Consider the following 27187-nt stretch of genomic DNA (forward strand, 5'->3'; position numbering starts at 1 on the left):
AGATCTGAGGATAGACGCAAAATGAAAACATACTGACAAATACAACACCTGTCTGTCTATAGATGGCAGTCTCAGTAAAGGGGGCTCCCTAAGGAGTGAAGCAGGGAACGTTCAGTTGAACCTCAAATGAACACAGTATGGCATGGGGCAAGTGAGCAGCGTTATTTAGCCGTCCAGTACTCATAGGAAGAAGAATGCAACAACAGATTCCTTAAAAGTCTGCCGGGAAGCATATCACTCCTCAGTGAGGTCAACGATGAGCTCTCATCACCAGGCAGATAGCTCACTTTTAGATGGAGAGAGAGAATGAAAGAAAATGGGATAAAAGGAGAAATGAAAGTTTTTTTTTTTAAAGAGAGAAGACCAGGAAATAAAGGAAGGACTGGCTGTTTTTCTGATGAAGCAATGAACTGATAAAGAGGAGGAGGAGAGGTGTGGTTCTGTGTTTTGCAAGGTCACAGTACGGTAACTTAAGGCGAAACCGATCGGTAGCTGGTGTGTGTGTGTGAGTGTGTGAGAGAGAGAGAGAGAGAGAGAGAGAGAGAGAGAGAGAGAGAGAGAGAGAGAGAGAGAGAGAGAGAGAGAGAGAGAGAGAGAGAGAGAGAGAGAGAGAGAGAGAGAGAGAGAGAGAGAGAGAGAGAGAATATATATGAGTCTCTAGTGTGTGGGTGTGTGGGATTGTGCTGATTCAGTAGGGATGGGTGAAGGTGACCCTTCCTCCACTCCTACCGCATCTCTCCCTGCATCACCTGATCACAAGGATACTACCACCAGGGCCTTTTCAGGGCCTTATTGACATTTCCAAAATGATTGCTGTGCAATTGTTATTTCACAAGCTGATATGTCATTAAATTAATTTGTCTGCCAATTTGAGTATATATTTTTTTTACATCTGCACACTTAGCAAACATTTATCTAATCAAAGTATACTGTATGTCTATCACATTGTACGGCCAGACGTGCTATACTTGAGACAATAGACATTGAGTGCTACAGCTACAGAATTCCAATGCAGTAACAGAAAGCAGAGGTTCGGTCCACAGATTGGGGGAGTGTCTGTGTAGCCCTGCCCTGTCAAGGGTAAACTGATGCACATCTTCCCTCTGCAGCCTCCTCCTCCTTAACCACACCTTAAACCCCTGTCATGAAAATGCATGAGTGTAAAGGGCACAACATGCACATCATTACAGAATCAACAAATTCCTGGTGAAATACACTAATACTACACAAGAGCATGTCACTTCCCACTTAATCTGCTTTTCCGTTATTAGCTAGTTAATGGATAAATGTTAGTGGATAAATGAAAATGGCTGGCAAACAGCCAAAGATATTTCAGGTTAATGACAGCTGGTTAAGACTGTGTGAAAGAATGGATAGAAAACGGGGGAAAAACAGGAGGAGATAAGGTCCTGTTGTACATACCTACATGTACGCTACGGTCATAAGACACAGGCCTCCTAATTGTCCCTATAATTTCTGTGCAAACAGCTGGAGGCAGGGCTTTCTCCTATAGAGCTCCATTTTTATGGAATGGTCTGCCTATCCATGTGAGAGACGCAAACTCGGTCTCAACCTTTAAGTCTTTACTGAAGACTCATCTCTTCAGTAGGTCCTATGATTGAGTGTAGTCTGGTCCTGGGGTGTGAAGGTGAACGGAAAGGCACTGGAGCGACGAACCACCCTTGCTGTCTCTGCCTAGCCGGTTCCCCTCTCTCCAGAGGGATTCTCTGCCTCTAACCCTATTACGGGGCTGAGTCACTGGCTTACTGGTGCTCTTCCATGCCGTTCCTAGGAGGGGTGCGTCACTTGAGTGGGTTGAGTCACTGACGTGATCTTCCTGTCCGGGTTGGCACCCCCCTCGGGTTCGTGCTGTGGGGGAGATCTTCGTGAGCTATACTTCGCCTTGTCTCAGGGTAGTAGGTTGGTGGCTGAAGATATCCCTCTTGTGGTGTGGGGGCTGTGCTTTGGCAAAGTGGGTGGGGTTATATCCTGCCTGTTTGGCCCTGTCTGGGGGTTTCGCTGAACAGGGCCACAGTGTCTCCTGACCACTCCTGTCTCAGCCTCCAGTATTTATGCTGCAATAGTTTATGTGTCGGGGTGCTAGGGTCAGTCTGTTATATCTGGAGTATTTCTCCTGTCTTATCCGGTGTCCTGTGTGAATTTATGTATGCTCCCTCTAATTCTCTCTCTCTCTTTCTCTATTCTCTCTTCTATCAGGGGACCTGAGCCCTAAGACCATGCCTCAGGACTTCCTGACCTGATGACTCCTTGCTGTCCTCAGTCCACCTGGTCATGTTGCTGCTCCAGTTTTAACTGTTCTGCCTGCGGCTATGGAACCCTGATCTGTTCACTGGACGTGCTACCTGTCCCAGACCTGCTGTTTTGGACTCTCTCTACCGCACCTGCTGTCTCTAACACTGAATGACCGGCTATGAAAAGCCAACTGACATTTACTCCTGAGGGGCTGACCTGTTGCACCCCCCACAACCACTGTGCTTATTATTATCTGACCCTGCTGGTCATCTATGAATGTTTGAACATCTTGGCCATGTTCTGTTATGATCTCCACCCGGCACCGCTAGAAGAGAACTGGCCACCCCTCAGAGCCTGGTTCCTCTCTAGGTTTCTTCCTAGGTTCCAGCCTTTCTAGTGAGTTTTTCCTAGCCACCGACCTTCAACATCTGCATTGCTTGCTGTTTGGGGTTTTGGTCTAGGTTTCTGTACAGAACTTTGTGACATTGGATAATGTAAAAAGGGCTTTATAAATACATTTGATTGATTGATTGATTCCACAAACAAGATCCTGAAAAGCCAACACTCAAAACCTGTGGTCCTGTATGGCTCAGATGGTAGCGATGGTAGAGCATGGCACTTGCAATGCTAGGGTTGTGGGTTTGATTCCCACGGGGGACCAGTACAAATGAAAATGTATGCACTCACTACTGTAGGTTGCTCTGGATAAGAGTGTCTGCTAAATGATTCAAATGTTTTAAAAAATATTTAAAAAATGGGTAAACTTGGGGGTTTGAGAAGATGAGGGAAAGATCAGGTCTTTCTGGGATACAGTGTTTGTCAAGGTGCGGGGGACAGTGTTCTCAAAGCACAAGTGTCTGGAATAGCGCCACGTCTCTGATTCTCTTGGACTTAATTAATGATTCATAATACCACTATAACCTTGACTGCTCCTAGAACCCAGAGCAATGCTCAGTGTGGAGTCAGGCTCTCACAAGCAGGACACACCCTACACACCAATTGACAGTGAAGCACACACAATAACACAAAGGACATCTGCACACATAATTTCCTCAACAACATACAAGCTGTTTGTCAAGCACAATAGATGTTGTAGGCATGAAATATGTCAAAGCTGTATCTATGTAAACACTCATTGAACATATGCTCTACTGTTACAGTAGACAATCTTATAATACACTTTTGTCATTATTACCTTTTAGATTTTTGTTTGGGTATAACACAGAATCCAACAATAAAATGAAATTATATTTCTTAGCATGAAGAGACTGTCTTAATTATAGAAACAGAAATAATACTTACTTCTTAGAAAATAATTAGACTATGCCTAATAAGTACTTTATGGTGGAAAAAAATCACATTCTGACTACACTGTAATAACAAAACATTAAAGTACCTAAACAAAATGAAAAGCTACAGCCTACGGGTCAACTTTGACCAGCCAACTGATACCTGTATCAATAAGATCTCCCCTCCCTTATTCTGTCTCACGAGCCCACACTCTCACAATACGTAATATTTAGGTAAAAATACTGACCTGCCTTGGCGCTGACATACACACATCCTTTTCAAGCAATTTAGCCGTTCAAAGAGGAGCCGTTTAAACGCGTCTATATACATTGACCCGACCAAAACGACACTTGACCCCAACGGTCACTGAATTGAATATTACAAAATAAATGCCAAATAGTTTTCTATTCTAAATTAATTCAATACAAGGTATTTGAAATCGGACTAACGCGCGTTTATTGACAGCTGTTATCGACAGTTTCTGCAGACACTCAGACCCAATGTGCACGCCAGACAGAGTATTTGGACACTGTAGTGGAGACTTGTGTGTCATGAACAACGAGGATGCTCTACAGCTGAGCACGAGACCCGTGATGATCTGACAGACGAAAAAAAAAAACTGTCAGGCAAAACATCTGACAGGTTTACTCTAAAATAAGAGCCTGAGCTGGTAGGCTATACACCGGGCTGTTAATTATGATAATGCATACATGGCATAGGTGTTTTAATTTATCATGGGGCTATCCCATTGGGCACACACTGGTTGAATCAATGTTGGTTCCACGTAATTCCTATGAAATTTACACTGAACCAACGTGAAATAGACGTTGAATTGACGTAGGTGTACAGTGAGATATTACTTATTTGTTAAGGGATACAACATCGATAAGCTAACACACGAACCCGGTCCAGGCACTGACGCTCACCTTCATAATATCCTGCTTTCTTTTAGGCATATTCCTTAGCTTTTGACTTTATTTTGATATATCAGTGTGGTTATAGACTTTCAAACGATTTTTACACTGTAGTTGAGACCATTAATGTAAAGAAAATACACGGCGACGAAATTGGTTATATCTGGACAGAGGTGTTACGGAATTGCAGATGACAGAGGGCGATACCCATGGCTCGAGGCAATTGAACAAGTCAAAATTGCATGCTATGTTTGGCATAATGTTCTCGGTCACAAAAAGCTGAGAAAGAAACCGTGATGAAGCAAATGAGCACCAAGGGATGTGGGGCATGGAGGGGAGGAAAACGGGGGCAAAGAACCGCCCCTAGAGAAAGTGGTGTACAGTATTATACACTATTTCGTTTGTCTGATGCGCTCGTCTTTCAGCATTAGGCTATTTTGACAAGAGTACACAGTACGCTGTTGTTGAAGTAACGGACCATACACAGAACTTTAATTGGATTAACTCAGGTTGGACATAAAATCGTTCAAGTTTATTATAATATAAAATACAACATATATGAAAGGAAAAATAGACTACAGCCAACAACAACAAAAACTGTTGGCATGTGCAATAAACCCGCCTATAATAATATTCCCGATAACGAAGGCATTAGCCGATTGCATTTTGGGATTGCATTTTGGGAAATGTAGTGTCTTCACGGATCCATCAAGTCGCTGTCGGTGCATATAAAACTATATTGCCCAAAGCTCTCTTCCTGTCTCCTCGCGTACATTGCAAACATGGCGTCGTCGCAACATGAACAATACAGCAGTAATGTTGATACTTCAACATCTAGTGTTCAACAGCAAGGAGATAGAAAAGCAGGGGCTGTATCTTTTGGTTTTAGCAAAACTTTAAGTAAATTTAAATCTAGTCGGGATGAAGATATAGTTGCAGATGAGCGAGATTATTTAACAGGAGTCGATGGGAAAGAATTGCTAAGGTAAGAAATCTAGCTTTCTTCTAACGTTGGTGTCTAAAAACAGTTCCATTAGGTACGTATTGTTGCCTAGTTAGCTAATAACTTTACTAGTCTGTGTTGAATAAACATGTTACTGCCCCTTCATGTATTAGTTTGTTAGCTATGTATTAGCTACACTTGTTTGAACCTGGTGCGATCTTCTTCTCCGTGTTTTTTTCCGGCAGACTAGACGCTTTGTTGCGTATTGCTGCCTTTGACAGTTCGGAATGTGAATTGAACATTGTGTTCACAAATGGGAAATGGGGGTGGATAAGTTGCACCTCAGTCTAACCCTAAATATATACCACTATCCCCCCATTTGGGCTCCCGTGTGGCGCAGCGGCCTAAGGCACTGCATCTCAGTCCCTGGTTCGAATCCATGCTGTATCACACCTGGCCGTGATTGGGAGTCCCAACTGCCAGCCTCATTAAATAGTACCTGCAAAACACCAGTCTCAATGTCAACAGTGAAGAGGCGATTCCGGTATACTGGCCTTCACGGTTGATGCTGAAACTGGTGTTTTGCAGGTACTCTTTAATGATGTTGCCAGTTGTTTCTCAAACTAGACACTAATATACCTGTCCTCTTGCTCCGTTGTGCACCAGGACCTCCCGCTCCTCTTTCTATTCTGGTTAGAGACAGTTTGTGCTGTTCTGTGAAGGGAGGAGTACACAGTGTTGTATGAGATCTTCAGTTTCTTGGCAATTTCTCGCATGGAATAGCCTTAATTTCTCAGAACAAAAATAGACTGACGAGTTTCAGAAGAAAGGTATTTGTTTCTGGCCATTTTGAGCCGGCTATCGAACCCACAAATGCTGACGCTCCAGGAACTCAACTAGTCTAAAGAAGGCCAGTTTTATTGCTTCTTTAATCAGAAAGGCAGTTTTCAGCTGTGGTAACATAATTGCAAACGGGTTTTCTAATGGTCAATTAGCCTTTTAAAATGATGAACTTGGATTAGCTAACACAACGTGCCATTGGAACACAGGAGTGATGGTTGCTGATATTGGGTCCCTGTACACCTATGTAGATATTCCATAAAAAATCTGCTGTTTCCAGCTACAATAGTCATTTACAACATTAACATTGTCTACACTGTATTTCTGATCAATTTTATGTTATTTTAATGGACCAAACATTTGCTTTTCTTTCAAAAACAAGGACATTTCTAAGTCAACCCAGACTTTTGTACGTTATTTCATAGTTTTGATGTTTTCACTATTATTCTACAATGTAGAAAATAGTACAAATAAAGAATGAGTAGGTTTGTCGTAACTTTTGAATGGTACTGTACATATTGCTGCAACATGACCATAAACTTGAAACACCATCGTGGGTTTGGAAACAAATGTTCTCATGGGATCATTTATATACAGTACCTTAGCATGACTTTATCCAGTGAACACAATGCATCGAAACTCAGGACATGGTCTCCTCAGTCTCGCGCTCACCACCTGGTCTGCGTTGCACAAACGGCGTGCATCACAGACACCGGGGATCCTCAACTTCAGTCAATCCACCTTAGCAATCATCCCCACCCCAGCTATCACTCCTTTCAGCGGCGCTCTGCTCTGGAGAGCAAAGCAGGACAAAGTACTTGGTTTGTGTTGCATGGACTTAGGTTTGTACCTAGCGCCTTTCTTTCTGCCTCATCACGTCATCCGTCATTCCTCCCAATATGAAGGCCCCTCAGTAGCCGCTCTTTACTCTACTGCCCCCCCCTGCCTGGTATGGTCTGCTGGCTGTTAGCCTTGCATACTAGCTAGTAATCTCATAGCCCAGTTTTCCCATGTGAGCGCCGGCCAGCTTCTCGATGTGACGCCTGTCCACGAGAGACTGGGGGTGCGTCCTAATAATATCTCCTTTCTCATAAAGTCTGTACAATCGTTCCCTACTTCCCACAAATCTGGATCAGTGAAGGAAAGTGAACAAGGGCACACACTGGGGGAAAGGAGAGATAATTGGGACATAGCCCTTGTATAGCTAATTGTTGTCTAGTTAGTAAATGCTTTCTACCTCTGTCTGTCATAGTACCAAGCCTGTGGAGAAGCCGAAGGAGCTGATCATTCCACTCATCCAAAGGAACCGCTGGTGCAGCAGGCAGGAAAACAAAGCTGGTCTGGTCCAGGGGCAAGGTGATGGAGGAAGGGTTAAAGCCAAAACACAACCCCCCTCTCAGGAGCAGGACTCAGTGGAATCACAGGCTGTCAAAGAAATTATTGAAGGTTTGTGTTTGTCAGCTTCAGTTACTACTTCAGTGAGAAAAGCCTTTGAGAAATTATCCTAATGTTGTGAATCCACAGGGTATATAGTCTGTTAGCACTCTTTCAACATTACATCTATCTTTCAGAATCCCAGAGGCAGCTTGACCAGTGGAAAAATGGGGACCAGGCAGACCCCAACCTCACCATCCCCCTGCTGATGCAGAACCAGGCTCCACAGGGGTTTGAGGATGGAGACCACATCAAGGTGGACCTGCGACCAGAGTCTGTAAGTATGGGTTAAAGGTCAGAGAAACCTTGTCTGTGACTGCCTGATTCTTGTTGTCTGGGTCTTGGGTCTTTTCTCATTGGGCTGTAAAGTAACTTCAATGTGTTTTCACAGCGAATGTTATGTTTGAAATCGAATTAGGGAAGGCAACATTTTCAGAGGGAGTTTGAAAATCGGTTCAGTTCGTAAGAGAGAAGTTGATTCATAAACAGAGATGGAAAGTTATGATAAGGGTGAGTGAATAAGAGCGAGGTGGATTACCAAGAGTGTGTGTAAGTCAGGTCAACAGAGTGTGTACGATGACAGCGGGATGTGGACTGACCAGTTTAACTGGGACTGAAGCCATAGACTGTGTGAAAGTGCTGACCGCAGGATATTTACACACTTCAGATCTGACAGCGTCTTAAGAACGAGATGACACTTGCTCACCCTCCCTCTCCCTAGAGACCAACAGTCATCTTCCTTTGTGCATCTCTTCCTCATCACCCCTCCCACCGCCCTCTCATCACTGTCGTCTTACATCTGTCTTGACTGTAGAACTATGCGGAAGGGGTTGGCTCATTCCACCTCTGGGTCACTTCGATGCTTCTCCCCCCCATTCGAGTGATCCCAGCTTCTCCTAGAGCAGACAGAGCCCACAAGGGAGCTAGTGATGAGCATGGCCACTGGGACAGAGAGTACACACATTAATGGCAGCAGCATCTCTCTAACACTGCTGTGATGTGGTTGGTGACATCAGTCAACCTGGACTGGCTGAGTCTGTGAGCCTTGAGCCAAAGGATTGTATAAGAACAACATTGGCATCAACTTTTATTGTGTATGGAGTCTGGATGTACACAAGAATTGATCAGTCTATGGAAGCACTGTCTGGCAGGCTGACACAAATGACAATCAGATGTACAGAGCCTTAGACTGTACCAGTGGGTGTGTAAAGAGTGATTTAAAATGTTCTCCCTTTCTGGGACTGCATCAAGACTAGGTCGACCGATTAATCTGAATGGCCGATTAATTAGGGCCGATTTCAAGTTTTCATAACAATTGGAAATCGGTATTTTTGGGTGCCGATGTTTTTATTTATTTTTATATATTAAAAAATATATATAACTTTTATTTAACTAGGCAAGTCAGTTAAGAACACATTCTTATTTTCAATTACGGCCTAGGAACGGTGGGTTAACTGCCTTGTTCAGGGGCAGAACGACAGATTTTCGCCTTGTCAGCTCGGGGGATCCAATCTTGCAACATTGCAGTTAACTAGTCCAACGCAATAACGACATGCCTCTCTCTCGTTGCACTCCTGTTACACGAATGCAGTAAGCCAAGGTAAGCTGCTAGCTAGCATTAAAAATCATCTTATAAAAAACAATCAATCATAATCACTAGTTAACTACACATGGTTGATTATATTACTAGATATTATCTAGCGTGTCCTGCGTTGCATATAATCTGACTGAGCATACAAGTATCTAAGTATCTGACTGAGCGGTGGTAGGCAGAAGCAGGCCGGTAAACATTCATTCAAACAGCACTTTCTTTGCATTTTACCAGCAGCTCTTCGTTGTGCGTCAAAAGCATTGCGCTGTTTATGACTTCAAGCCTATCAACTCCCGAGATGAGGCTGGTGTAACCGAAGTGAAATGGCTAGCTAGTTAGCGTACGTTAATAGCATTTCAAACGTCACTCGCTCGGAGCCTTCTAGTAGTTGTTCCCCTTGCTCTGCATGGGTAACGCTGCTTCGATGGTGGCTGTTGTCGTTGTGTTGCTGGTTCGAGCCCAGGGAGGAACGAGGAGAGGGACGGAAGCTATACTGTTACACTGGCAATACTAAAGTGCCTATAAGAACATCTAATAGTCAAAGGTTAATGAAATACAAATGGTATAGAGAGAAATAGTCCTATAATTCCTATAATAACTACAACCTAAAACTTCTTACCTGGGAATATTGAAGACTCATGTTAAAAGGAACCGCCAGCTTTCATATGTTCTCATGTTCTGAGCAAGGAACTGAAACGTTAGCTTTCTTACATAGCACATATTGCACTTTAACTTTCTTCTCCAAAACTTTGTTTTTGCATTATTTCACCAAATTGAGCATGTTTCATTATTTATTTGAGGCTAAATTGATTTATTGATGTATTATATTCAGTTAAAATAGGTTTTCATTCAGTATGGTTGTAATTGTCATTATTACAAATAAATAAATAATCAGCCGATTAATCGGTAGCGGCTTTTTTGGACCTCCAATAATCGGTATTGGCGTTGAAAAATCATAATCGGTCGACCTTGAATCAAGACTGATGTGTTTCTGATCAGTTTCTGTATGTTCAGTCCACAGAGGCAGACTATGACAGTGTTCCTGTGGAGGCGTACGGGTTAGCCATGCTGAAGGGGATGGGCTGGAAGGCAGGAGAGGGAATTGGACGGACCTTCAAACAGTGAGTATTCTCTCTCATGGTCAGCCTTCAAATAAAATTGTATTTGTCTCGTGCTTCGTAGTCTACACCAGTTGTTTATCAGGGAAATGCTTACTTATAGGTCATTTTCTAACCATGTGGAGTTAACAATAAAAAAATATACAGTACCAGTCAGAAGTTTGGACACCTACTCATTCCAGGGTTTTTCTTTATTTTGACCATTTTATACATTGTAGAATAAAAGTGAAGACATCACGACTATGAAATAACACAAATGGAATCATGTAGTAACCAAAAAAGTGTTAAACAAATCCAAATACAATTTATATTTGACATTCTTCAAAGTAGCCGCCCTTTGCCTTGATGACAGCTTTGCACACTCTTGGTATCCTCTCAACCAGCTTCACCTGGAATGCTTTTCCAACAGTCTTGAAGGAGTTCCCACATATGCTGAGCACTTGTTGGCTGCTTTTCCTTCACTCTGCTGTCCAACTCATCCCAAACCATCTGAATTGGGTTGAGATCGTGTGATTGTGGAGGCCAGGTCATCTGATGCAGCACCATCACTCTCCTTCTTGATCAAATAGCCCTTACCCTTCCTGGAGGTGTGTGCTGTGTTTGTTCTGTTGAAAAACACATGATAATCCCACTAAGTGCAAACCAGATGGGATGGCGTATCACTGCAGAATGCTGTGGTGGCCATGCTGGTTGAGTGTGCCTTGAATTGTAAATAAATCACAGACAGACAGTATCACCAGCAAAGCACCCACACACCATCACACCAACTCCTCCAGGCTTCACGGTGGGAACCACACATGCAGAGATCATCCGTTTACCTACACTGTGTCTCACAAAGACACGGCGGTTGGAACCAAAAATCTAACATTTTGACTCCTAACCAAAGGACAGATTTCCACCAGTCTAATGTCCATTGCTCGTGATTCTTGGCCCAAGCAAGTCTCTTCTTCTTATTGGTGTCCTTTAGTAGTGGTTTCTTTGCAGAAATTCTACCAAGAAGGCCTGATTGAGATGTGTCTGTTACTTGAACTCTGAAGTATTTATTTGGGCTGCAATCTGAGGTGCAGTTAACTCTAATGAACTTATCCTTTGCAGCGGAGGTAACTCTTGGTCTTCCTTTCCTGTGGCGGTCCTCATGAGAGCCAGTTTCATCATAGTGCTTGATCATTTTTGCGACTGCACTTAAGTTCCTCGGCGTACACATCACAGACAAACTGAATTGGTCCACCCACACAGACAGCATCGTGAAGAAGGCGCAGCAGCGCCTCTTCAACCTCAGGAGGCTGAAGAAATTCGGCTTGTCACCAAAAGCACTCATAAACTTCTACTGATGCACAATCGAGAGCATCCTGTCGGGCTGTATCACCGCCTGCTACGGCAACTGTTCCGACCACAACCGTAATGGGAATTGATGGGAAATTATGTAAAATATATCACTAGCCACTTTAAACAATGCTACCTAATATAATGTTTACATACCTTACATTATTCATCTCATATGTATACATATATACTGTACTCTATATCATCTACTGCATCTTTATGTAATACATGTATCACTAGCCACTTTAACTATGCCACTTTGTTTACATACTCATCTCATATGTATATACTGCACTCAACACCATCTACTGTATCTTGCCTATGCCGCTCTGTACCATCACTCATTCATATATCTTTATGTACAAATTCTTTATCGCCTTACACCCTTACACTTGTGTCTATAAGGTAGTAGTTTTGGAATTGTTAGCTAGATTACTTGTTGGTTATTACTGCATTGTCAGAACTAGAAGCACAAGCATTTCGCTACACTCGCACTAACATCTGCTAACCATGTGTATGTGACAAATAAAATTTGATTTGAAGAAACTTTAAAAGTTCTTGACATTTTCCGGATTGAATGACCTTCATGTCTTAAAGTGATGGACTGTTGTTTCTCTGTGCTAATTTGAGCTGTTTTTGCCATAATATGGACTTTGTCTTTTAACAAATAGGGCTATCTTCTGTATACCACCTCTACCTTGGCTCAAATGCATTAAGAAGGAAACAAATTCCACAAATTAACTTTTAACAAGGCACACCTGTTAATTGAAATGCATTCCAGGTGACTACCTCATTAAGCTGGTTGAGAGAATGCCAAGAGTGTGCAATGCTGTCATCAAGGCAAAGGGTGGCTACTTTGAAGATTCTCAAATGTACAATATATTTTGATTTGTTTCACACTTTTTTGGTTACCACATGATTCCATTTGTGTTATTTCATAGTTTGGATGTCTTCACTATTATTCTACAATGTAGAAAATAGTCAAAATAAAGAGAAACCCTGGAATGAGTAATTGTCTAAACTTTTGAGTGTGTGTGTTTATTTATTTGTTATTATAAATAGTTAATGCCTTTTTAGAACCAGGTTTCTCTGTCTGCTTTATTTATAATGTCAATAGTGTCCATGCTTATTGCATCAGTATTATTTTTCTCTTTTTCTTTCTGTAGAGATGTGAAGCCTATAGAGCACCAGCTGAGGCCTAAGGGTCTTGGTCTGGGAGCTGATCGCTCTTCCATAAGAGACCTGGAGCCCAGTGGGCCCCGGAGGCCCCCCAAGCCAGGCGATGAGCGGAAGGAGGAGACCCTCGTCCTGGGGCCTGGAGGCCATGTGCTGGTTGAGTCTGGAGCACACAAGGACCTTTACGGGAAGGTGAGATATCTGACTTTGTGTCTGGGGTGTCTGAAATCACAGAAAGCAACAGCAATCTCCTGAGACATGACATTGTGGTATATCACTGTCTAGTATGCAATATTCTGTGTCATAGTTGTTGTTCTAGTTTGACGACTTATTTAAAAAGAGCAAGACAATTAGCTTAACTTTGCTAAAAATGTTATTGCTCCTCTACTTGTGCATTTTCACAGGGATTGACTGTTTTGTCTCGCCCTCCTTCTCACACCTCTCCCATTACCGTACCATTCTTGTTACAGATCGAAGGGGTTGATCCGGACAATGCACGAGTAATGGTCAAGCTCGCAATTGGTAGCAAGACCGTGACAATCAGTCAATATGCACTGAAACTGGTTGACCGCACAGAATATGACAAAAACTGCAAAGACCTCAGTAAGTCTGTCTGCTGACATCATTTTCGTTTTGTGAATGCTCTATGAAATGACATTTAACCTGTTCTCAGTAAAATACTGGACAAATTGGGCAAACAGGGAGTCATGGAAATGTTCTTTCCATTATTTCCAATATTATTGTCTTTGCAATATTGTGAGATACCCCCTCTCTACATAAGATGGAAGGTTCCAGACAAGAAGGGCAAAAAATGTCTGAGTGATGAGCTGAGCTCTCTCTAACTAACTGACATTTGAGCCGCTGTGTGAAAAGGAGCAATCTGGCCATATCCATTTAAACCAAAAACAGCCATGCTGTTACTGCTTCTATTATCAGTAATCAGACGGACCTGTTCCAAAAATGGAGGGAGTTTCACACATCAGGAATGCCAGTCAAATAATACTGGTGCTGATGTGTTTATGCACAGGCTAATTTTACTGCTCTTCTGTGGCTTATTTGTTATTGCTGAACAGGTAAATGTGTATCAGCACTATTATTATCGATGATGCAGATGAGACTACTTGATAATGCAACTGTTTAATGGAGTCCCCTGTAATACTATATTTTCTTCAAAACAGGTCGCCTAAGCAGGGCCCACAAAGAAAAGGAGAAAGAGAAGGAACGGCAGAGACGGGAAGAGAAGGAGAAAGAAAGGAATAATGAAGATGAGAGGAAGAAAGATGGAGGGAAGGACCAAAGAAAAAGGAAACATCGGGATTCAAGTCAGGACAGGTGGAGAATCCTGAAAATATTTGATGTTGGAAGTGTAATATTTATAATAAATACAAGAGGATAACGTATATGACTTGGATTAGTTTATTTTGGAATATGGTACTCATTCATAGAAATACAAATATTTGATTTACTCAACCCATTTCATTTGTTAAAGGTGCAATATGCAGAAATTGCTCCGCCATTTCCTGGTTGCTAAAATTCTAATAGTTTTCCTAATTTCAGTTTGACAAAACAAGCAATAGATTGTGTAGAGAATCACTGTACCATCTATACCACTGTGAAATGTATTTATTAAACCAAAAATATTGTACTTTCAGCTGTTTGAAACTGGTGTACAAAACTGAAAGTATGTGAAAACTAAACTTAAGCCTGGAAAGCATAGAAATAGAACATATCTACCGCTTCTTAGATTTGCTTTCTATTAATGAAAGATCTATAACTCACATTTCTATGTGAATTTGGTCAGGTTGCCCAAAAAGGTATGGGTAGATTGCTTCAGATTTGTAATGTAATATTTTCTTGATCTTCACATATCACCTTTTCTTTCTCTCCTCAGAGAGAAGCCTATGGCGAAACTACCCCCTGCTTCATCCCCCTGGCTCCAGAGAGACCTGAAAGTTCGCTTTGTAGATAAAGCTTTCAAAGGGGGAAGATACTACAATTCAAAGGTACTAACACAAGGGGCACTAGTACACATCATTGCAACTCATTGCCTATTGACACTTTACAGCCCACAACAGTTCTGTTGTTGATCATTAGAATCAGTTTAATTAATATCCAATGTTTGTTTCTTGTAGATGCGAATAGAGGATGTCTTGACGCCAAACATCTGTGTGTGTCGTACTGAGGAAGGCAGATTCTTAGATGGTGAGTTCATGAGTCTTTGGTTTACTGCTGAATTACATTCTACTCACTCCAACCCATATGCTTTTAAATGGTATTCCCTCTACTCATCTATTATTCTTTTTTACTCTGATGCCCTTGTCTTTTTAACGTAGATGTTAAACAGACAATGCTAGAGACCATTGTGCCAAAGAGTGACTCGGACGACATCATGGTTGTACTCGGTGAACACAGAGGGCAGGTGAGTGGATGAGTTGGCTGGCTCATCGTAATCATTTTGCCTGTAAAATATCCATGCAGACTTCTGTTTCATAGCTTTCATTACTGATTGGATTGAAGGGCTACAAAATTGGGAATGTTTAAGTACATATTTTAAAGGGTCCGTTGTCAATTACGTGGTGTTTCAGGTGGGCCGTATCCTCCAGAGGGACAGAGACCGAAGCAGAGCCATGGTGCAGCTCGACAGATATGAGGAGAAAGTCTTCACCCTGGACTATGACTCCATCTGCCATTATGTAGGAGGGGGAGATCACTGACCCCCTCTGGTCTTACCAGCTCAACCAGTGATGCAGTGGTAAAAAAAATAAAGTGTGTGAAGTAACGTTCCCTGTACTTTCAAAGCATTTCCCCATGTTAGGTGGGTGAATGCTCATGCACAAGTGTGTAAACGGTGTTTACCCTCCACTACAACACTGATGTCAACATGCCCCAACGTCCTCTTAGTGGATATGTAATGTCTACATTTTACACTTTGTCATAAAATGCAAGCTTCTCTGTATGTACACTGAGTAACTTGTCATATTGTACCTTTTTTAATAAAATCATGTCAAAAGCAAAGCCATTTTATTGTGCTTTGTCCCTACTCAAGAAATGTGGCAATAACACTAATGGCAAAATCATGTTGCCCATACTACAATATTCTGAATTATGCCATTTTTATGTTTCCTGCAATAGCATTGCACACAGCCTCTTTTTTTTCCAAAGGAAAAAAGCCAGTTCAAGTCAATTTTTTTTTACAAACTTAGTAATTTATTTAGAAATGCCACTCATCTGATGATCATTGAAAACAAAAAGGTAGCCTGCAGGTAACATTCGAGCAATACAAAAATAAATCCAAGTAATATTTATACATTTACTGAAACACATGACAACTTGTTTTTGTCTCACCAGATAAGCTTCGTCAGGAGTCTCACATTCCATTCTGTGTATGGATTGAGAAAAGAATGTGAACTTGAGACTGCAGACAAGGAGCCCACAGTTCTGTTTTTCCCTCCGAGTTTTAAGCCCTGTGGTCAGTCGTCGTCAATCACTGGGGGGCTTTTTATTGGCAGCGTTGGCCCTGAGTACTGCTCCAGGGCTGGGGCTGGGGTACGGACACTGCTGGAACAAAGGCCCTGATGCCGTGGTGTCTGCCCCAGTCTTCGCCTCATTGCGCTTGGGCAAGCCAGTGGACCAATTGCCCCTATGGGAAGGAAAATAAATCTTAGATACATACACAGCAGGGGGAAAAGAGTGGTGATGAATGACCACTGGTTGGGTCAGTGGCCTTGGGAGCATTGGAATAGGAACTGGGATCCATTGGGTCCATCTCATCCTTCCTCCCTGAAAGAGTTTACAGAGATCTGTTAGCAAGTGCATACAATTCATTACGTTTGTTTATGCTTGCGATATTTGTTTTGAGCAAGAAACACAATGTCCCTCTGGAGGAAGGTTATGAATCTTTACCTCCTCGCTTGTTCTTGCTATAAGGGGCAGTGTCTTCTCTTCTCTGCATCCGTCTGTGTCTCCCTCCCATCATTCCTTCCTCTTTCCATTTCTGGTTCTCGCTCCCTCTCTCTGTCCTCTCCAACTTCTGCTGTAAAACAGAATATTGGGGTTAATGAATGTCAATCAAAGCCATCCTAAATATTGAGTCTGAATACATAACGGTCTCCTACTGGGTGGTCATGCTAGGACTCTTCTTACCCCTCAACATCTTGGCAGCTTTGGTTATCATAGATGTGGAGTCGGTTGGGGACAGCCAACCAGATTCCATATTCCAGGTCAGATTCCACATTCCAGTAGTATGGCAGACCACTGAGGATACAAAATACATGGAATCTTAGTCTACGAGCAAAAATAAATCACTCCATCATAGCTGCTGTCCAGTAGCCATACCCAATGGGTTTTGTACAATTTACAGATTTAGTAGAGAATCTGAAAGAGTGCTTACCAAATAGGGTCAATTACTTTGTACCAGTTGGGTGGTAAATTCTCACGGGCAGTAGCCTCATAATCTACATTGTTGTCGTAGTCCTCAGCAATGATCTCCACATCTATAGACAAGTAAATGCAAAGTGCTGGTAAATGACAGATATCTAGTTAACGTTTTCAGTGAGTATAAATTTGATTGTTTGGAACAGTTTGTTGCCATACCTTCAACTAAGTACTTAAGAATCCCTCTTTTGGCTAGGCGAGCCAGTAACAGAGGCATCCTAAGAGAAAATTAATGCTTATAACTAGCCTCACTCACATAGTCATTGCCCAAATACATTAGTTGGCTAGATTTTTTTTTAAAGTACGTGTAGCTAACGTTAGCTCACTCGCGTCTAAGCATCAGTATTGTGGCCAGCAAACTAACGTTTCCAGACAATCCAAATTAGCCGTAATTTAAGGGAAACGTTAATGTAATCAAATGTAAATACAACTAAAAGCCCGGTTTATAGTTATCTGCAGCCAAAATTGTCATTGGCTACTTAATTTCAGATGTGGAGTGAAATCTAGCTAGCTAGCCCCCTCCGTGATAATAGAAACAGCACAAAGGCACTATGGTTATGTCATTATTTGTGGGGAGGTTCACCTGCTAACATGCCTGCTGTATCTGCATTTCTATTTTGAAGTCGGGAAATATAGAAACGCAGTCCCCTGATTTTTGCAGCTATGGCTCTATCCAGTTTTGTGGCTGCCAGTCTACCAGAAACAATGCAAAATTGCAAACTAGCCACCTACGCAGCATCGCTTCAGACTGGCGAAATTGACGTACGTGAACCAACCCAATTCCTTCGTCTCAGAAATGTGTCGTCACACAGCCCGAACAGCAACAACAAACATGGAGGAATATGCCCGTGAACCTTGGTAAAGTACATTTCAGATTAAGCTGAGAATTAAGTAAAAAGTTTTCAATATTGGTCCGATCTCTCTTTAGCCAACATACATGGTTAAAGAGTATGCTTCACCATATGGTTATGCCTTTCATGCCTGAGTCATTACAAAAATGATGGTTGAATTAGCTAGCAGTAACCTTAAGAGAAATCTGGTGCTTACTTGTCCTTTTTTATTTTTTATTTAACCTTTATTTAACTCCTTGCTTTAAATGAGAATTGAAATCGAGAACCAACTTCTCTCGTTGAAAACGATATATGGTCAAACGTTTATTCCAGTGCCAAAAATTGACAAAGTGTAAGTATTGTAACAACCCTGGGCTTATACATTTTGGTCGTGAAGTCAGTGTCTTTCAACGGTGAGTTTTATAAAATATAGCGTACAAGTGTTCGTCAGGACTTACTTTAAGGTTATTTTATTTATTTTCTATAAAGCCCACCATTACGGGATATATACAGCTGCGGTGATTGCACTTTATCCAATACATATTGCAGAACACACAGACCTGCCCAGCAGCTCAGTAGATCGGACTTTGTTTGTTTAAGACAACACGGTGCATGTTTTTACTTGAGAAATGCTGCAGCAAACACTTTAGGTAGATGTAAAATTGCGTGAATAAAACCTTATAAGAAGAATACTAAAAAGTCATTACAGATTTTCTTGAGTTATCTTAGATTCCTTCAGACTATTTTGAGTAAGTGATACAGCTTTGTTCCTATGGTATCTCATGGGAGACAAACATTAGCAACACCCCTAAGACTCAAATCTCGTTTTTCGTAATGAGCAACACAAAAACACAGGCAGAATCGGTGCATTCAGTTGCTCTTTAAACTAGCCTTTTTATAAATGGTCTTTGTAAAATGTTTGTTAATGGTTTTTAATTAGTATCCTAATAATAATATTAGCTATTTAAATATTATGGTAGTGTGTGTGTGTGTGTATATATAGTTTAAATCAGTAATAAGCCTACACATTTATGAATAGATAGACAAAGGATTTCTATTGAATCTGTCAGTATTGTGGTTTAATTACCCATGTCTTTTACACACACTTCTCAGTCCCTGGAGAATAGTAGATGATTGTGGTGGTGCATTCACCATGGGGACAATTGGCGGAGGGGTATTCCAGTCAATCAAGGGCTTTCGGAACGCTCCTGTGGTCAGTTTAAAATACTTTCTCTGAGCATATCAAATATATTTTAAGATCAATATCAGCACAGTGATTCAATCCTTTTTTCCATCTCTGCAAAGGGCTTTCAGCACAGACTAAAAGGTAGTGCCAATGCTGTGAGAATAAGAGCTCCACAGATCGGAGGTAAGGGTCACTGTCTCTACAGGAGTTCTCTCTCGTACAGCACAAAGTACAAACCCCATCATCACCGTTTGTTTATTTCTCACTAACAGTTTGTGTGATGTTCCTCTAGGTAGCTTTGCTGTGTGGGGTGGACTTTTCTCAACGATCGACTGTGGTCTGGTCCATATTCGAGGGAAAGAGGATCCCTGGAACTCTATAACTAGTGGAGCGATGACTGGGGCAGTCCTGGCTGCACGCAGTGAGTGTTGAAGCAAACATTTATTTGACAATAATTTAAATTTGGAATATTTCTTCTTTTTTTTTCTAGACCCTCAAATCTGAGCACATCCCCACCCCCTGCCTGACCATCTTGCCCCACTGACCCAACAAAGTCAGATTACCTCAAGGGCTTGACATTTGGCTTTGTGCTCTTCTCAGGTGGGCCCTTGGCTATGATGGGGTCAGCTATGATGGGGGGCATCCTACTGGCCTTGATCGAGGGCTTTGGGATCCTTCTGACCAGATACACAGCACAGCAGTTTCAGAATCGTAAGTAATGCTTAGAGAAAGACTCTATCTATAGAATGAAAAACATCTGAAAAACCACCACACAGCAGTAACTATTAGACATGACAAATTTGTTTTTTATGTCTCTTTCTCCTATCCAGCAAGTCCCTTTGTGTATGACCCCAGCCAGCTTCCTCCGAAGGATGCCAGCCAACAGCAGACTGGGTTCCAGTAGAGCCCAACTTGGTCTGTAGCTAATGAGCCTAGCTACAGCCCTGCATACTGTGACAGTCTCTGACTAGAGAGGAGATAGGCGCTCTGTCACCTGACCACACAGCTGTCAGCAACCTCAGGGGAATGGAAATATCTAACCTAAGCCTCCATCCTCTCAATGGCAATAAGAATGTAGATGCACTTTAGTGTTATTCCTCAGGGCTAGATTACAGTTGATTTGAGTTATTTATGAATATATGTTTGTGTATACCGGTACACCAGTGTTCCTTCTGACTAGTCCTGAATAATACACACTTTTATCAGATACATTTGTGCCCAAACCCATCATTTTATGGTGACTGTAAGAATGTTGGTGCTTTATTACCACAGCTACAGAAATAGAATGTGTAGCTGAAAATATATAGGCAGTAATGCATGCATACAAGTATGGGATGCCAAGATTTAGGATTTCCCTCAATCTTATCAGAAGTGTGTCAGGTTATGGCACAATCAATGTCGTTCAAAACGGATGTATTTTCTCTTGCTTGTAAAAATGCAATGCACTGAGGGAGGAGAACTGCACTGTCATTTAATTTCCTCTCCTCTTTTATAATTGTATGGCTTATAAGGGTCTAAATCACATCACAAACGCACCAATGATTTGTTTCCATTTGTGAATCTCAGATAGCCGGAATGGAATGTCATGACCAAATACAGTCACAGCTCATTTGTTCTGCTGTTTATGTCACTACCTTCATTGGATGCCTGCCATTATGCCATGCATTACTTGACATTCCCGCTATCTAAGCACTATAAGGTCTATCCACTTTGATGAACCAAAGCACTTTCTTACTCCATCTCTCTGTGTTATTGTGTTGAGAAAAATTAGATGGTTTTGTGACACAATGAAGATATGTTTTGTAATGTATAGAATGCTGTACAATAGTTGTTGGTTTTAATGTATTTATGATGCAGAAAAATAAATGTTTACAGTGTAATTGACTGGAAAAATTATTTAAATTGTTGATTCTTGTGTGGCTCCTGAATTCCTTCTGATCAATGACCGTATATTGATTGCCGCGTTCGAGTGCTACTCCTATCTAGGAATCTCGGACATTTCCGATTCGCTTACTGGTTGTGGCATTAATCAGCCTCTGACGCGATCAAGTAAGCAGCAGTTGATTCTCTTGAACAAGTCCGTAATCGAACACGCTCCTACCGCCGCTTCGAGTAATGGGAGATGTTCCCTTTTAGATTGAATATTGTGAAAATGGACGTGCAGCCGCCTCCTATCCGAACCTTGGATGATTTTGTTTTGGATTCGTCTCGGTTCGCCGTGCGAGACATTCCTCATCTGGAGAGATGGAACAATCGGATCATAAATAACTTGCTCTATTACCAGTCCAACTATTTCGTCTCGTTTTTGACATTCCTGGGAATAGTAGGGTATGTTTCTGAAGTGGTCGTTTGTTGCATGAAACCACAGCTAATGAGATAAATAGTAATGGCGTCTTTTTGTAGGCAGCTCCATGGTTCTTTGGACAAAGTCTATGGGGAAATTAATGGCTTTTTAGTAGGGTTTTGTTGTTAACACAGGTTTATACGTTTTCTATGATAATCTTAATCGGCTAACGTCACTTTTTGTGAATTTTGAAGCATTTATGAAATACAAAAAGTATATAAAGGCTTCATAATTCATAAAGGTCATGTTAACATATTGATATTATCTCATAGAACAAAACGTATAAGATCTAAGCCTGTGTTAACCCCAGACCTTATTTTCGGCGTTCATCCCTAAACCCTAATCTTTCCCCATTCCCTTTCCCAATAGGGATGACTGAACCAACAAGAGGTAACTCATTTCCGTTGTTTAGGACTACAAGCTGGAAAGCTCTATAGTAGCTACTATTGTAATATGACATCACAAATTCTGTGGAAATGGATGTGCTGGGTCCATGGTCCATAATCAACATAATCATGCATAAGCTAGCTAACAAGCCATTGGCTGTGATAATGCACTGATTAATTGTTTATTTGGATTCATGGCCTTATCAATGTGACACACAATTTAGTTGACCTATATAGAGAAATCCACTAACATCAGCCTTTTCTCTACACAGAGAGGCTGCTGCCTACATACAGACTTGAAAACTTTGGCCACTTTAATAAATGGATCACTAGTCACTTAAATAATGTTTACATGTCTTGCATTACTCATCTCATACCTTGCCTATGCCGCTCAGTCATTGCTCATCCATATATTTATATGTATATATTCTTATTCCATTCCTTTACATAGATTTATGTGTATTAGGTAGTTGTTGTGGAATTGTTAGATTACTTGTTAGATATTACTGCACTGTCAGAACTTGAAGCACAAGCATTTCGCTACACTCGCAATAACATCTGCTAACCATGTGTATGTGACCAATACGATTTGATATCCTTCCTGCTTTGACAGGTTTTTGCGGCCCTTCCACCTCTTCTTGGGGGCCACAGTGGTGACGTTGATATTTATGGGGTTTGTGTGGGCAGCAGAGAACCAGGCCCCCATCAGACAGTTGCGCCGGAACCACCCATCCCTGGCCCTGGGTGCCATCCTGGGGGCCAGCTTCCTCTTCATCACAGTGCTCGGAGGAGTATCCGTCTTCCTCTTCGGCATAGCCTTCCCCATCTTATGTTAGTATTTATTCTCTCTTTCACCTCGCACCCACTATTGTTGCCACAATGTAAACATATATCAATCTTCGGCTTGTAGCAATATTGTAACATAACACTCTCTCAGGCTCTCTCTCCCTTTGTTATGCCCCTGATCTCTCTTTTCTCTCTAACTCTATATCTCTTACAGTGATACTGATCCACGCCTCTGTTAGGCTGAGGACCCTCAAGAACAAGTTGGAGAACAAGCTGGAGAACATTGGGCTGAAGAGAACACCCATGGGGCTCCTACTGGAGTCACTAGGACAGGAACAGGAGGCTGGGTCCTAGAGGGGGAGGAGAGGAAGGGGTAGAGGGATGCCTGGTTCTATTTCAATCTTTTGCACCTAGCCCTATTCCCAGATCGGAAAGGACTGGATAAATGTTATTAATATGTTGAGCTAAGTTCCTTCACATATCCTGTCCTGATATGTATTCACAGTGGTAGAGGATAGAGACCTAAATGAAACGAGTCCTCTCAGACTAAGAGTGGGAGACAGAGTGAGGTGGTGAGGGAGGGAGGCTGAGGAAAGTAGAGGAAGAGAGGAGGGAAGTACAGTAAAGCAGTGGTACAATTATGATGATGTCAAAGTGTCACGAATGTGGTGTTACAGATTGCAAATTCTATGGACTCTGCAGCCTTTTTAATACACACACTAACTGTCGTGGGTTCTTTCCCCCACAAGTCATGTTGCACACTTTGACAAGCTCCTTATTAGAGTTTGTATTTTAAGCTGACATTATGTGTGCTAAAATACTGCGCTGAGAAGCAAATGTGTCCTAACAGACATGCAGTGTGGAGAGTGCTACAATAAGATGGTTTTTAAAATGCAATTTAAACGCTACCGTTATGGTTACAATTTTCTTTTACATGGAAACCTGAAGGTGTTTGATGAGCCACTACTCTAACTCCTGAACACACTACTTTTTGTGTTATTGTCTATTCTCTACTGCTGTTGGGTTTTACTATTTGATGCAGTTGAAAGTTTCAATGAGTTGGGATAGATCAAGGACAATTGTGGAACAACTGTATGCTTTTAATACAAATACAATTAATTCTACTTCTATGATGCTATGATTCCAATCATTTTTAAAAGGATTATGTATATGTCTCTGTCCAAGCATTATGTGTTGCCAAGAACATTAATGTCAGTTTGTCTTCATTGTGTAAAATGTTATTCCATTGAGAATGTTGTATTTCTTTTTAGCAGTGCCTTCTATGGATTGATAATATTGTGGTTATGTTTTTTTTCTCCAATGCTGTCAAAATGTATTTACACTTAATTTAATACATATGCAATATCTTGTCATGATTTTATTTTTCAATCAGCCTATTAAAACGTATTAGATTTGATGATCAAAGTAGAAGAATAGTTACATCCTGCCTGCCTGGTCACACAATATTTGAAAACATTTTCTTAGCACAGCTGGGAAAAGCTCAAGCACACAAAGCTTTTTCTAAATAGAATCACACATTTTCTCTGTAGCATGCAACTGTTATTAATGATCAACTATATAGAAATGAATGTAGAGAGAATGCTGCTGCACTTGGAAGTAAGAAACATTGTGTACCAAAACCAATTTACGATAAAAGTATGCCCCCACAAGGGTCCACTGCAACACTTCACTTCCTACACCACTTGCCCGTCTTCCCTGTTATTGAGTGGTCGGTTGCTGTCCACCGTGCTGAAATGGTTATCCACTGACCACACTGACCAGAAGTTTCTCTACGTCCCCACTGCCCTCCCCTTAAAGATTTCAGGACGGTCATCCTTTTAAACGGCTCAATTACTCTAATCCTGATTCAAGGCTGACCACAGCAGGTAGCTAGCAACCTGTAGAGTGTGTGGGGACGAGTTTATTACTATTCTTGTTCCATTTTTATCTGGGCATACATGGTCAAAAAGATGCTGCATTGGATCAAATAAATAAGAAGATCAGATTTCATGAGTAATTTGCTGTCGAAATTAATGGGCAAGGATGTCCCAATTACCGGTGTGGCGCACTGACACGATTCAGAAATGGTTTGCTAACTCTTAAGTGTGTGTTTTGTTAATAGTCAATACGCGATGCACAGCCAATTTTGAAATTGGTTGTCAGTCAAACTCTGCAACTTGCACAACTATTTGATGGTGGCTCTTTCCCTGAAGGCATATTGTGGTTTTGAACTGCGACATGGCAGGAAAAGGTAAGACCATGCAATGTAGACCATGCAAAATGTATTTTGGTTGTTTCTTTTATGCATTGTTGGCCCATTTCAGACTTAGGAAATCTATTGAGTTTTTATGCGTTTTGATTTAAGTACTTCTCCATAGTTGGTATGCAGGTGTGTAACAGGCTTTGCAGGCACATGTGGCTCCCTAGCACACTGAATACGTTTAATTCAACCGCTGAAAACCCTCCCACTTGCTGGCCAATAGATTTTCTCCTGGAGTTTTCATTCAGTACATTTATCTAAAGCAATCCTTTAAATATGGTGTACCGTTAATTCGAATTTTCTCGACAGACTCACTACAATGTATCAAGAGACAAGTTCAGAATAGGGATCAATGAAAGAAAGTCATCTAAATACACCCATATACGTCTCATTTTCAGCAGCAATTAGATTTAAAATAATACTTAAGGCATTTATTTAGGGTTAGTGAAGTATTTATGAATCGTATATAAACAGGGTTGGAGAGCCTTTACGCACTAAATATATAGGTATATCAAAAAAAAATCCTGAAAGTTGACATATTAAATTGTTCAATCCATTAAATATTGGAAGGTGAGAAAAGTGTACAATATGGGTTGAACAATAGTCCTATAAATGTACCCTAATCCTCACTACTCATAGAACTGTGATGACAACAGTCCAGTTGTCGTGAACCATGCTCCAGGTTTAAACCGCTATGTATGGTCTGCATTCCATAATGATTCCAATAGGCTATATGTCCGAAACTAATGCACAACTTGTAATATGTTAGCCCATGGTTACACAAACTTGGTCCTCGGGACCCCAAGGGGTGCACATTTGGTTTTTACCCTAGCACTCAAATAATCAACGAATCATCAAGCTTTGATCATTTGAATCAGCTGTGTAGTGTTAGCGTAATATTATCCACTACGCTGCGTTAGCATAACATTATCCACTATTGCTAGCAACCATCAGGATCAACAACACGTACGGACGTGACAGAGGAAAGAAAGGTAAACTAACGATGTAATGGAATGATGCAAAATGTAGGCTACAAATTGAAGGAAAGTAACCCACTGGGCACAAACTGGTCGAATCAACGTTGTTTCAACATAATTTGTCAAAATATTGTGACGTGGAATCTATATGGAAAATACATTGGATTTAAAAAAAGTAATCAACTGTTGTTTTGAGGGTGAAATTTAAACCACAGGATTATGTCATTGTGTTAACCAAATTTCAACATAGACAAACTCAGCATAACATATGTTACATTTTTACCTTTAAAACAATGTAAAATCTTCAAAGTTTTATCCATTATCAGACAAAAACTTAATGGGCTGGCAGCACCTTTTACTGGAAATGTATCTACACTAGGGGTACGCAAAGTGGTCAGGGGTATGCCAAATAAATAGTCAAATAATTAACATCCAATCACATTAACTCCTGGGAATACTACTAAGGGTCCTTATGTAGCTGCTCATTCCATTTGCTCGAAAATTGATAAAAGGTTAAAAAAAAGTAAGGCCTCTGTCCATAGAGACACATACCAGCTCTACTGGTAGTACCGCTACTTCCAGCAGTACAACACCTGCACCTGTCGATGACACAAGTTGTTCTGCTTCCACGAGCACATCCAATGCTAGCATCAGTAATTCTACATTTGTTGTTAGTCCAGCTAGCATGGACAGTGACAGTTATGATGCAGCTGGAGAGCTACTGAGCTACTGGAGTTTATTGAGCGAGAATTAAGATGCCTTTCGAGTAGTGAGACATGTATAAATGCAACAGATACCATTAATAAGAAGGGGCTAGAAGCATCTTATGTGGTGAGCTACCGAGTGGCTAGGACAGGCAAGCCCCATAATATTGTGGAGGACTTAATTCTTCCTGCTGCAGCAGATATGGCTGGGACAATGCTGGGGAAAAAGGCCCAAAAAACTATACAGACAATGCCTTCATCAAACAACACTGTTTCACAACGGATAAGTGACATGGCAGGAGATGTTTTGAAACAATTACTACTTCACATACAAGCCAGTGAATTCTATGCGCTACAGCTGGATGAGTTAACAGACGTGGCGGACCTGGCACAGCTCC

The 27187-nt window shown here is 41.3% G+C and overlaps 3 protein-coding genes and 1 pseudogene across 3 annotated transcripts; 3 read left to right on the forward strand and 1 right to left on the reverse strand.

Annotated features, from left to right (window-relative positions):
- Positions 1-5204: 5204 nt before the first annotated feature.
- Positions 5205-15897, forward strand: LOC112216202 (G-patch domain and KOW motifs-containing protein). The gene is made up of 11 exons (XM_024376027.2): positions 5205-5442; positions 7493-7686; positions 7812-7951; positions 10280-10386; positions 12873-13074; positions 13353-13485; positions 14061-14214; positions 14774-14885; positions 15015-15084; positions 15216-15301; positions 15468-15897. The coding sequence occupies exons 1-11, from the start codon at positions 5240-5242 to the stop codon at positions 15594-15596; spliced, it is 1530 nt and encodes a 509-aa protein (XP_024231795.1). The 5' UTR covers positions 5205-5239; the 3' UTR covers positions 15597-15897.
- A 169-nt stretch (positions 15898-16066) lies between these two features.
- On the reverse strand, positions 16067-18040 carry LOC112216221 (annotated as a pseudogene).
- LOC112216213 (mitochondrial import inner membrane translocase subunit Tim17-B) lies at positions 17976-21228 on the forward strand. The gene is made up of 6 exons (XM_024376049.2): positions 17976-18174; positions 19260-19359; positions 19452-19515; positions 19625-19753; positions 19933-20043; positions 20163-21228. The coding sequence occupies exons 1-6, from the start codon at positions 18113-18115 to the stop codon at positions 20234-20236; spliced, it is 540 nt and encodes a 179-aa protein (XP_024231817.1). The 5' UTR covers positions 17976-18112; the 3' UTR covers positions 20237-21228.
- Positions 21229-21342: 114 nt separating this feature from the next.
- Positions 21343-24221, forward strand: LOC112216211 (PRA1 family protein 2). The gene is made up of 3 exons (XM_024376044.2): positions 21343-21660; positions 22676-22893; positions 23063-24221. Exons 1-3 carry the CDS (start codon positions 21455-21457, stop codon positions 23200-23202), a joined length of 564 nt encoding a protein of 187 aa, XP_024231812.1. The 5' UTR covers positions 21343-21454; the 3' UTR covers positions 23203-24221.
- The last annotated feature ends 2966 nt before the right edge of the window (positions 24222-27187 follow it).

The sequence above is a fragment of the Oncorhynchus tshawytscha genome, linkage group LG16, assembly GCF_018296145.1.
Source record: "Oncorhynchus tshawytscha isolate Ot180627B linkage group LG16, Otsh_v2.0, whole genome shotgun sequence".
Taxonomy (NCBI): domain Eukaryota; kingdom Metazoa; phylum Chordata; class Actinopteri; order Salmoniformes; family Salmonidae; genus Oncorhynchus; species Oncorhynchus tshawytscha.

Coding starts and splice junctions, on each gene's coding strand:
- LOC112216202 (XM_024376027.2), top strand. CDS start 5,240: ATGGCGTCGTCGCAACATGAACAATACAGCAGTAATGTTGATACTTCA. Junction 13,486..14,060: donor CAAAAACTGCAAAGACCTCA/GTAAGTCTGTCT, acceptor TCTTCAAAACAG/GTCGCCTAAGCAGGGCCCAC. Junction 14,886..15,014: donor GAAGATACTACAATTCAAAG/GTACTAACACAA, acceptor TGTTTCTTGTAG/ATGCGAATAGAGGATGTCTT.
- LOC112216213 (XM_024376049.2), top strand. CDS start 18,113: ATGTGTCGTCACACAGCCCGAACAGCAACAACAAACATGGAGGAATAT. Junction 19,360..19,451: donor GCTTTCGGAACGCTCCTGTG/GTCAGTTTAAAA, acceptor ATCTCTGCAAAG/GGCTTTCAGCACAGACTAAA. Junction 19,754..19,932: donor GGCAGTCCTGGCTGCACGCA/GTGAGTGTTGAA, acceptor TGCTCTTCTCAG/GTGGGCCCTTGGCTATGATG.
- LOC112216211 (XM_024376044.2), top strand. CDS start 21,455: ATGTTCCCTTTTAGATTGAATATTGTGAAAATGGACGTGCAGCCGCCT. Junction 21,661..22,675: donor ACATTCCTGGGAATAGTAGG/GTATGTTTCTGA, acceptor CTGCTTTGACAG/GTTTTTGCGGCCCTTCCACC. Junction 22,894..23,062: donor CATAGCCTTCCCCATCTTAT/GTTAGTATTTAT, acceptor TATCTCTTACAG/TGATACTGATCCACGCCTCT.